General features: G+C 40.9%; 1 protein-coding gene across 2 annotated transcripts; it reads right to left on the bottom strand.

The window, feature by feature from the left end:
• Positions 1–4,242: 4,242 nt before the first annotated feature.
• slc13a5b (solute carrier family 13 member 5b) lies at positions 4,243–11,431 on the bottom strand. 2 transcript variants are annotated; one of them, XM_072464347.1, is made up of 12 exons: positions 11,300–11,431; positions 7,747–7,875; positions 7,539–7,675; positions 7,169–7,386; positions 6,889–7,066; positions 6,695–6,817; positions 6,401–6,613; positions 6,232–6,335; positions 6,065–6,171; positions 5,824–5,985; positions 4,703–4,840; positions 4,243–4,598 (listed from the first exon to the last, which is right to left on the bottom strand). In XM_072464347.1, the coding sequence occupies exons 1-12, from the start codon at positions 11,396–11,398 to the stop codon at positions 4,473–4,475; spliced, it is 1,734 nt and encodes a 577-aa protein (XP_072320448.1). In that variant the 5' UTR covers positions 11,399–11,431; the 3' UTR covers positions 4,243–4,472. The 2 variants fall into 2 exon arrangements, with proteins under 2 accessions (XP_072320448.1, XP_072320449.1); XM_072464348.1 differs by having other exon boundaries at positions 6,241–6,335.
• Positions 11,432–11,579: the final 148 nt, after the last annotated feature.

Here is an 11,579-nt window from a genome sequence, read left to right as displayed (position 1 = left end):
ATACTCTAGTTTTACTTTGTCAATATTGAATACTTTGTCAATATTACGTACTTGTACATGAGATTGAGTTCATCTTTAGCCAAGTAACTGTACTTTTATGTAAACACTAATGTTCAGTACTCTCTTCACCACTGTTAGGTTCAGCCACTTGGTCATGGAATTGTTTCTAGATCCTCCCCACATAAATGTAGGCCTATGCCTTGTGAGGGACCATTATGGCTGAATCACATAAAACATATATAGCCTCTAAAACACTCTTACATCTTGCTGACTCCAGCTTGAATCTTGGCCTGTAAGATAATGCCCAAATAAAATACATAATGATGGCCTAGAATGAACATTGTAGAAATAAGTCAGTGTAATCACTCATTCCTGGAGGGTCCGCTCAGTGGGCAGGGCTTACACAGAGTAGCATATAAACCCTGAGTTCCCAGTCTCGATTTGCAGATTGAGAATGACTCTTGGATGAGAGTCAAAACGTCCAGATGATACAACTGAATTTTTCTACAATTGTAGAAACACACAGATAAACACAACAGACAAATTACATCCTTTTACTTTGCATGAATGCACCAAAAAGACACAACAACCTGGAACATAAAAACAAGTGTGCAGTAAATCTTGATTCTCTGTGCTCCTTTGATGATGCTCTATCAAGCAGCCTAATCATGCAAGCTGCCAGGAAGATGTACTGGTCACATGGTCATGATAATGGTCATTTTTACTGGTTATGCTCTTTAAAGACACTGGTGCATTTTAAAATACATAAGAGAATACATGGGACATAAAATTGTGTACAATCACAATTTTGACAATGACTTGTGTGTAACTTTAAACAGTGTTCATTGTTCATGTAACATTCAAAAATTTCACATTTCACTAATTTCAGTCAACCATAAGCTGCTAGTCCTCTGAATAAATGTTTGGGTGGGCCATGCTTTTCAATGTCCGATCCCAGATCAGATCTCAGAAGCTGCTGGGTATGTATAGTTGGATGGGAGACCACCGAGAAAACCAGGAGCCACAGTGAGGCAGCTTTGGCTCTAGTGCAAACTGTCATCAAGTCCTTTTCGATACTTTTTAAGGATGACCCTTTTTGTATTATGTTATGGAAAACTGTCATAACACCCTTGTGTTTCACAATCTCCATGTCCAGACAACACTCGTTGTCATACCACAGGGTGTGCTAAGATTATGTAGTCACAATAGGACAAAGAATAACTAATCTTTTATGACCATAATCTATCAAGGCCATGACCCGATCTACAAGTGTTACCTGGTTTGTTTACTGTAGACGTGCCATTCACACCCCTTGGTTTGATATGAAATGTATGTTTAGTGTTTTTCCTTTACTTAGGGACAGTTAGGACCCTGGGAGGGACAGTTATTTTTTCACTTGTAAATTAAATGAATAATCTTGATTGGACTAAAGACTTTGCTCAAGTTTTTCAATGGGAAATCCACAACAGTGTGTATGTGTACCGGTACGTATCTATGTGTATGTATATGTGTTTTTAGATTTTTGTAGAGTGCATTCTTGGGTTTCTATTGTTCCAGCAGGTGGCGGTGATGTTTAGGGTCTTTATTGCAGTTTGATAGATCAGTAGGTTCATTGATCTAAAACTGAGTGGAAAACTGCAGCATGATCTAGGACTTCGAACCTCGATGCCTACGAACTGGTCAAATGAAGTAAGACCCAGGACCCCTTTTATTATTCATTTATTTTATGTTATTGTTATTGGTTGTAGGGATATTTTATTTAGGTTATGTATAGTCAGATTATTATTAGTAATTCAGAACAAACTTTATTTTGGTTATTCTTTGCCAAAATTCTCTGTTACATTGACCATCATTGAGCTTTTATTGTAGCCTTTATAGCTCTAGCCACTGCAGTTGATCCAGAAACATACTAGACTTTGACTCAGAAGACTGTCCCAATCCAAAGCTCCTTGGCCACTTTGCATCTGAGTAAATTATCGGTTTAGCCGTGCACAGAGAGAGGGAGACAGTACTTGGGTTGAAGCACACCTCTTATTACACCTGGAAATGCTAGGGTTCTTAAAATGGTGATTGTGGTCACACAGCGCCAGGAAATATTTCTACTAAAACACCTGAATACATGGCACCTGCTATTTAAGAAGTTGTCCCAGAAATACACTTTTTAAATTAATGTTTTTATTAATACAAAAAACACAGGCAATACAGTACACTACAATGTTAAGTACAGCAAAAAGCACAGAGCAAGTTGTGTTTACATGTGTTGTGACAAATGCACTTTTTAACATCACGTGTGTAGATGTGCACATAAATGTATACAAGTGCAACTATAGAATAAGCACTGTCAATCATGCATACTGATTAACAAACACAAATGATCAAACACTTTAAATGCCTTTGTAATATACCGCTCGCCCAGAACAGCATTAGATAGGCTACAATGTGAATGAAAGGCCTTTTGTCTTATCCCAGGATCTTTTGTCTTTTAACGATGGCATGTGGCTTAATTGGCTGCTCAAATTGCTAACCGAAACTATTTCCACACTCAAGTCTCTATGCACCAGGAGGCAATGCTTTTTATCACACAGGCTGCATATTGTCCTCTTGAGAAACGGATACAGGGAAGATAAAGGGAAAACGTTTTGGCTGAGCTATACCTGAAGTCTTCAACAAAGACATTACATTTACCTGAAAGTCATTCATTAAGCCATTGAAATAGAATAGCTTACTCTGCAGAATAGCCCATGTTCGACACTGTAAGCCGAAATGATTATGTCCTAACAGCCAGTGCAGTCTGCTTCAGAGGCAAGGTTGCAAGTTGTCAAGCTCCTGGATGTATATATACAGTAATCATACTTGGTAGTAAACTGTATGGCATGAGTTTCAATTGGATAATGAGTGGGTGGATAAAAGGCAGTAAGGAAAGAGAAAGGCACTGTAATTACATAAGGCTTTTCCACACGTGGGGAACAAGATCATAGTCATTTCAATAGTTCTTTGCCACCAACTGCTTGTTTGAACTGCCTTTTTAATTGTCCAAAAATGTCCAAAAAAATGCTGAGCTCAGAGTTAGTTTTCCAGCTATATGATCTGTGCTGGCTTGTGTTTTAAAACATTTTCGTGTGGAAGATGCTTAATGTATGTTTGAATTGCTCCGGGCTGTAAAAGACGACCTTTGTTGAGCTTATAATGCGAGTGACGCCAGCCCTGACCAGTTACCTTGACCATTGGCTTATGCAATGTCTGAGCCAGGTGGACAATGACATCCGCCTGCATACATTCAGTGTGGTCTTTGACTGCTGGATTATTGTGGCTTTCAACACTGTATTTTGAAGATTATGATAATTACGACGTAGGCATGTACAACACCCCCAGTAGTCAAATACATTAGTGTGGAAATGTTTGTCTTAAATTAGCAGGGTCTGACGATGCAATATTTGGTCAAATTCCACACTGAATTAAAACAGCATCTTGATATTCACACATATCCTCCCCAGAACTTGTGATGAAAATCAGACTGACTTGAGAAAAGGGGAGATAAAGTACAAATCATAAAGTCCAACTGTACACTTTAATGTATCAAACAAAATAATACAGTTATAGTAAAAATGATTGATGTTGGTGTGTAGTGAGGCTAGTGGTATTGTTTTTATCAATTGATTTCAAAGTTCAGACGATGCTGAGAGACCAAAACATGGGGTGATAAATAAATAGCATGACATGAAGGACATTACTACTTGGTAGTGGAAGTATGTGGTGAAATAAAAATGTGAGCGAATTAATTCGCGCAGACTATTTTGTTAGCTTTGTAAAAAGTTCTTCAGCTGCTGCAGCCAAATGTTAAAAAGAATACAAGAAATATTATTATGTAACTTTGGAGATGTGATTGCTTTTCCCGCAATGTTCCACATGGCCAAGTTACGGATCAGATCTGTGAAACTCAGTTGAATGTATGTGTTTTTTTTGGCCAAAAAGCACCAATAATTAATAATATAAATGCAAGAAAGATACTGTAATTTTGATACTATATGGTGGCACATTCCAGGTAGGGCAACGATATCTCAGACGAGCATGTACTGAAACTTCACATAAAAGTAGTGCACCTTTATATTCACTATATTTTAGAATGGTCCACAAAGTAATTCATTGTGCATATTGACTGCTTTAAGGCTTGACAGTGTTGTAGGTGCTCTGAGTGCATGAATACACAGGTTGCAAAGCATTAAATCAATTCATTTATCTTTAGTTTTTGCTGCACAGTGTAGTCCTGTAAAGGCCACAGAAATATCCTTAATTCCTTTTCACACCACCACATTTACATTACAGACAGTGACAAACAAGGCTAGCGAGCACCAGCTTGCACATACACACTCAATTATTGCACATTCATGTCTGTACTGTCCAGGAGCAGAGGCCACTGTATGACAGCTGAGAGCTGATGACAGGCTAGACTCAAGTCTCCATCAGGAACAGACTCATAATCCAGTGGCGTTGGCCCAGGAGGGAAAAGTGTTCAGATCAAACATAGCCTTGCCCCAACTGTTAATGGCCAATGTTATACAAAGGATACCAATTATATTCATTACAAAACCTGTCTTGGCCTAAAGAAAAAACAAACAATGTTAGGTCATGTTTTGTCTGGCTCCAATGTGTTGGTTCTAGAAGAAAATAATCATTTAAAATAAATCCACAAACAGAAACTCACCATGTCAGCTACTTTGAGGTATCCATATGAGAAAACAATGGCATTTGGTGGCGTGGCCACAGGCAACATGAAAGCAAATGACGCACTGAGAGTACATGGCACCATGACGTACAACGGATTCATTCCAATGGACTGAGACTGAAACAATGACAAAGTTTAAGCAGTCAAAGACTGGGATGAACATAGCATTACTACAAAATCCTGTAGTGGTTCATCTAGCCACTGTAATCACTGAGTCATAACTCAGACAGAACCGTGTATTCTTCACTGTCAAACAAACTCTCATTACATGCGTGTAATTAAGATTTAAAATCTGCAGACTCCAAGCTGAGTCATCCATCCATCCATTTTCTACCGCTTGTTCCCTTTCGGGGTAGCGGGTGACTGGAGCCTATCCCAGTGACTTCGGGCCTTAGGCGGGGTACACCCTGGACAGTGGCCAACTCGTCGCAGGGTCCCCAAGCTGAGTCATGACATTTAAAATAGAAAATCCTGTGTAATAAAGAAAGAAACTCTGAAACGACATTGAAACATATTGGGGGTTTACAAGTACAACAAATAAGTTAACAAGTTGTTGTTTTTTTAAAAACATGTAGAGAATGTTTTATATTCATAATTTTTTGTGCAAGAATTACAATGCAAAATTATGATCTCTAAAAGCTCGGTTCTAAAAATGTCCATCAATCTACATTCTTTCAAGGCTTTTAAGTTTTTGAAACCAACTGAACTATTTCCAACCTGCCCAGTGTCCATGCTTAGGCCTTCCTGCTCACTGGATTGGCACTCTCTTGAGTACTTCACTACCGGGCACAGGGATGCCATTCTTTCACTGTTGGGAGGAGGGCAACAGTACATGCCACTGGGATGAATTGGTGTGTTTGGCAGACTGCAAATGGGAGGAGGGGCCCAGGGAAGGGGCCCAAACACATTCAGCTTGAATAGACCTTTAGAATGGTAACCATACAAGTTTGAAGCTAGACTTGAAAATGGGAATAGTTAAGAAGAAGTTACAACAAGGTACAAGAAGTTACAACAAGGTAAGGCATGCAACTTACCTCACAGCAGCACCTTCAAACATTATAATTAGATGTATTCTCTGTCTCACTCTCTGCACATCTTACCATTGAAGCCAGGACTGGCAGGAAGAGTGTGGCTGTAGCCACATTACTGGTGCACTCTGTAAATGTAGCAATCAACAGGCATAAGATGACTGCTATAGCCCAGGGAGGAATTGTTTGCAGTGGACTCATCTGGTCTCCCATCCATTTGGAAAGACCAGATTCCTGAATATATACAATTTAATTAAAACAAATCTCAAACCATAAAATGTTAATCTATGGTCCAGGCAGTGTAATCACTTACTTCACTACCCTTTGCCAGAGCAAACCCCCCTCCAAGAAGAAGGACAATACCCCATGGTAACTTCTTCTGGGCCACTTTCCAAGTCAGAAGTGGTGGAGTTTTCAGCACTATTAATCAAACATATTTATGTCAAATTATTTTAAAAACATGTGCATTTAACAACTCACTTTGCTCACTGTCACTGCTCGATGAACAGCAGCTTGGAGGTTTGGATGGTAGAACAAAAAGGAGGACTGCAATGAAAATGGCCACTGTGGCATCTGTTACATACCTAATAACAGATAAACATTAAGGGGCTTGTAAAATCAAAGATGATGAGTAACTTTTTATACATACTCTGTTTTAGAGTTGAAGATATGTGTTGCCCAGCCACTGACAAAACCTGGGTCCCTGGTGAACCACAGCACCACCAGGAGAATGAAGAGACTCAAGACACTAATTTCTCCAAACGACATGGGCCCCAGAGCCCGGTGCTCTTCTCGGATCACATTATAGGCGGCTATTTCTTTCTCTGTCTTCACAGCACCACATCCCCATGTCTTCTTGAAGCTGTGAATTCACAATTTTTGGAATCATATAATACAGGGGTCTACTCTATGTGTCTGCAATTACCTTTGAAACATAACTTACTTAAATCCCATGAAGACAAACTGTAACCACAGCCAGGCCAGTGTGAGCATGAGAATCATGTTGGGAAATGCAAAACCAAACCAAGAGGCAAAGTTGATCACATCTCCATTGTCAGGGAATAATCTGAAAGCACAAACAAGAAAAATAATAAACACAAGCACCAACATTGAACAACTTACACAACATAGACCTACTGGTTCATCTGGCCCTTGAGCACCAGATTTGGACCAGTCCCTGTCAAGGTGGCTGTGCCACCGATGCTGGCAGCGTAACAGACACACAGAGTCATGCCTTTGCACATCCTTTTTCTTTCAGCAGCCTCCTTCTGTTTCACTGCTTCTGCCTCTGCGTCCAGGAATGTAACAACAGAACCTACAAATGGGGACATTTCTGTAAAATTACATAAACTGATGCTCCTTTGAGTTTATCATAATTTTTTGGGGGGTAAGCAAATTGAATAATACATGAAAAAACCACCTTGCGTCTCGCTCTGTTTCTCAACCAGCTGTTTGCTGTCACTTTCCGATGTCTGGAGCTGCTGCTCTGAGCTTAGGATATGAGGCATTTGGTTTTCATTGTTGTTGAGCTGTTCCAATACAGCCTGAACGATAGGCACCATCATGGCTGTGGTCGCCGTGTTACTGACCCACATGGACAGGAAGGCAGTGACTCCCATAAAACCTAACATCAAACTGACACATGATAAGATTTTCAATAAACAACTGTGTAGCTTTTGCAGTACTATCTAAAAAGCACAATCTTGCATACCATAAACCATAAAATCTTATCCGCTCTACATACTTTTTATCTACTAGTTGGCTATCATTGAGTAACAATTGCTTACAATGCTGGTCGGACACCTACAAAGAGTAGGACTCTGAGAGCGATGCGTTTGTGTAGATTCCAGTGCTCAACAGCCACTGCCACCATCAGCCCCCCCACAAACAGAAGGTTTGTGTCCTTTAGGTATTGCATACACACCTGGAACATGATCACACACAATGCATCAGCAACTCTGAATATCCAGTCAGTAAACAGTTTTGAACACTCACATCTTTTGACTTCATAATCCCAAACAGAGGAAAAAGGAGAGCTGGCAGCAGAGCAGTAATAGCCAGGGGCAGCACCTCTGTGCACCAGTATACGGCCATCAGCACAATCACATAGGCACATTCTGCCTCCTTTGAGACACACATAGAGAGCTGTTATAACATAGCCTTCATACAAAAACATGTGGTGGTGAACCTTTTGGGAACCTAGAAAAATGCATTATGATGGTTCAGATGTAAAGATAAACACCTGCTCTTCAGGTTTCCTGTTGGAAGGAGGAACTAATTATCAGTCCAAGATGTATTTAGATCTATGTGTAGGAAAGGCAATCATTTGAAATGGGGGGAATTCATATTACTGCAAAGTCTCATAGCGTCCATCTGTAAGACAAATCCTTTGTCCGAATAATATTGAATGGCTGTTTTATTGATTTGTGTGTTTTCCTTTCTCAGGTAAACAAAGATGCTGGTTCATCACCAGCGTCTTTGTTTACCTGAGAGCCCTTTATCCTGGTGCCCCACTTTCCAGAGCGGAGCGCGTCCTCATGCTGATGTCCGTGTTTTACTGATGAAGCACTGACCCATCTGCTGGAAATGTTCAACATCATATTCCCAGGGTTGATCTCATCTTCACATTATCCATTTCAAAATGATTTTGAAAGCTCGTCAACATTTGAAGTGATTGATGCCAAGGCAAACTTGAAAAAATGTTTCTTGTCTTCCCCTGCGAGTCCAGATTAAGCAGCTATGGCAAGACCACCGTGCCTGTCTTACTCAAAGTGTGAGAGTGCCTGTCTTACTCAAAGTGTGAGAGTGCCTGTCTTACTCAAAGTGTGAGAGTGCCTGTCTTACTCAAAGTGTGAGAGTGCCTGTCTTACTCAAAGTGTGAGAGTGCCTGTCTTACTCAAAGTGTGAGAGTGCCTGTCTTACTCAAAGTGTGAGAGTGCCTGTCTTACTCAAAGTGTGAGAGTGCCTGTCTTACTCAAAGTGTGAGAGTGCCTGTCTTACTCAAAGTGTGAGAGTGCCTGTCTTACTCAAAGTGGGAGAGTGCCTGTCTTACTCAAAGTGGGAGAGTGCCTGTCTTACTCAAAGTGGGAGAGTGCCTGTCTTACTCAAAGTGTGAGAGTGCCTGTCTTACTCAAAGTGGGAGAGTGCCTGTCTTACTCAAAGTGGGAGAGTGCCTGTCTTACTCAAAGTGTGAGAGTGCCTGTCTTACTCAAAGTGTGAGAGTGCCTGTCTTACTCAAAGTGTGAGAGTGCCTGTCTTACTCAAAGTGTGAGAGTGCCTGTCTTACTCAAAGTGGGAGAGTGCCTGTCTTACTCAAAGTGGGAGAGTGCCTGTCTTACTCAAAGTGTGAGAGTGCCTGTCTTACTCAAAGTGTGAGGGTGCCTGTCTTACTCAAAGTGTGAGAGTGCCTGTCTTACTCAAAGTGTGAGAGTGCCTGTCTTACTCAAAGTGTGAGAGTGTCTGTCTTACTCAAAGTGTGAGAGTGCCTGTCTTACTCAAAGTGTGAGGGTGCCTGTCTTACTCAAAGTGGGAGAGTGCCTGTCTTACTCAAAGTGTGAGAGTGCCTGTCTTACTCAAAGTGGGAGAGTGCCTGTCTTACTCAAAGTGGGAGAGTGCCTGTCTTACTCAAAGTGTGAGAGTGCCTGTCTTACTCAAAGTGGGAGAGTGCCTGTCTTACTCAAAGTGTGAGAGTGCCTGTCTTACTCAAAGTGTGAGAGTGCCTGTCTTACTCAAAGTGTGAGGGTGCCTGTCTTACTCAAAGTGTGAGAGTGCCTGTCTTACTCAAAGTGTGAGAGTGCCTGTCTTACTCAAAGTGTGAGAGTGCCTGTCTTACTCAAAGTGTGAGAGTGCCTGTCTTACTCAAAGTGTGAGAGTGCCTGTCTTACTCAAAGTGTGAGAGTGCCTGTCTTACTCAAAGTGTGAGGGTGCCTGTCTTACTCAAAGTGGGAGAGTGTCTGTCTTACTCAAAGTGTGAGAGTGCCTGTCTTACTCAAAGTGTGAGGGTGCCTGTCTTACTCAAAGTGGGAGAGTGCCTGTCTTACTCAAAGTGTGAGAGTGCCTGTCTTACTCAAAGTGTGAGAGTGCCTGTCTTACTCAAAGTGTGAGGGTGCCTGTCTTACTCAAAGTGTGAGAGTGCCTGTCTTACTCAAAGTGTGAGAGTGCCTGTCTTACTCAAAGTGTGAGAGTGCCTGTCTTACTCAAAGTGTGAGAGTGCCTGTCTTACTCAAAGTGTGAGAGTGCCTGTCTTACTCAAAGTGTGAGAGTGCCTGTCTTACTCAAAGTGTGAGGGTGCCTGTCTTACTCAAAGTGGGAGAGTGTCTGTCTTACTCAAAGTGTGAGAGTGCCTGTCTTACTCAAAGTGTGAGGGTGCCTGTCTTACTCAAAGTGGGAGAGTGCCTGTCTTACTCAAAGTGTGAGAGTGCCTGTCTTACTCAAAGTGTGAGAGTGCCTGTCTTACTCAAAGTGTGAGAGTGCCTGGGATTGTCGCAGCCAAAAGTCATTTTTTCTCTGGAATTGTGACGGTGCACCAGTGTTTAAAAGTTCAGATTGTTGCATTTGGCCTATTTTGTATCAAGTTATTGAACTTTTGAACAATGGAAAGTGTGTTTTTATCAACAGCTTGATTATCTTTAAACTTAAGTGTGAACATCAAAATCCAGGATGTTGTCAATGTACCAAACAATGCTGTGTTTAGGTTGAGGAGCTAGCGAAATCTGGCAAGCCTTTGTGTGAAGATTCACAGATAAATGTAGAGTTTATTTATACATAAAATGAATGTACCATATGTGCCATTTGCCCTGATATGATATTAAAGAAATGTCTGGTGTTTGAAACAGTTGATAAACTGTATATCAAACATTTGCCAAATCCATATCAACGGGACTAATAACTGTCATGTGTGACATGTGTGATACTGTGTTAATGAATACTGTAACCAGTCATTAATTAATAGATGACCACATAAGTCAAGGTGAATGTTTTTTGATAATAAACTTCAGGAGAAATTGTTTTCTGTCTGGTTCATCTACACAGTGTGCATGACAAATGAGGCTCACAGCATAGTCCTGAGTGACTTAAACGGAATTGCAGATCACAACAAATATACGACTGTATCAAAATGTATGAATACTTTATGCCACAGCTAGAACTGTAAGTACACGTAGAATTTACTCAGATTTTCGTGCATTTTCATTACTATACTTCAATGAGTATACTTAAAATGAACTTTGTTAAGTATATGTCTAAATAGTATTTAGAAAGTAAACTAAAAGTAAACTATAAAATTATTAGTCCAAAATAAGTATACTTAAAATACACTTAGATATACTTCTTTTTGGTAAGGGTACTGCACAGGAGATCCCAGGGGTCTAGTGAAACCCCCCCCCGTTACTAAACTTATTCTTTAACTCGTGTGCAGAGAATTCTGTGGCACATAATAATCCTGACAAGTATGGCTGGATATGTTCTTGTTCTTAAATCACAATCATTTGCCGAGAAAGCTCAAAACCCAGAGAAAAACAGGTTCGTTCAGGTGGTGTAGTTTACATACCGGGGTCCCGATCACCAATGGCAGAGGAAGAAGCAGCACCGGAGTAAGGGAGAGGATCAGCGGGTCCTTAATTGAACGCACATATCTGAGGATAGCCATGCTCAGGTCATGTCAGCTTTACTCCATGGATCCCGCTTATAAGGCGAGATGGAGAAAGGCGGAGACGTGTGGAGACGAATCACAACGAAGGTAACGGGACAAAGGCTGGGCATGCCTGGCCTCCTGTGCAAGGACTTGTCTTCACTGCAATAATCCAATATTGATGTTACTTTTGACAATT

Source organism: Eucyclogobius newberryi, unplaced genomic scaffold (genome assembly GCF_026437365.1).
Source record: "Eucyclogobius newberryi isolate DKJ021-1_F unplaced genomic scaffold, fEucNew1.0.hap1 SCAF_10, whole genome shotgun sequence".
Taxonomy (NCBI): Eukaryota; Metazoa; Chordata; class Actinopteri; order Gobiiformes; family Gobiidae; genus Eucyclogobius; species Eucyclogobius newberryi.
The sequence above is the reverse complement of the archived record's forward strand: the minus strand, read 5'-3'. Positions and strand labels throughout refer to the sequence as shown.

Bases quoted from the DNA above. Each gene is read 5' to 3' on its own strand.
- slc13a5b (XM_072464347.1), bottom strand. From the start codon at position 11,398: ATGGCTATCCTCAGATATGTGCGTTCAATTAAGGACCCGCTGATCCTC. The intron at 7,067-7,168 runs GTTTTTTCATGT...CCCCATTTGTAG, and splicing joins ACAGAGCGAGACGCAAGGTG to GTTCTGTTGTTACATTCCTG. The intron at 4,841-5,823 runs GTAAGATGTGCA...TCATTGTTTCAG, and splicing joins TGCCAGTCCTGGCTTCAATG to TCTCAGTCCATTGGAATGAA.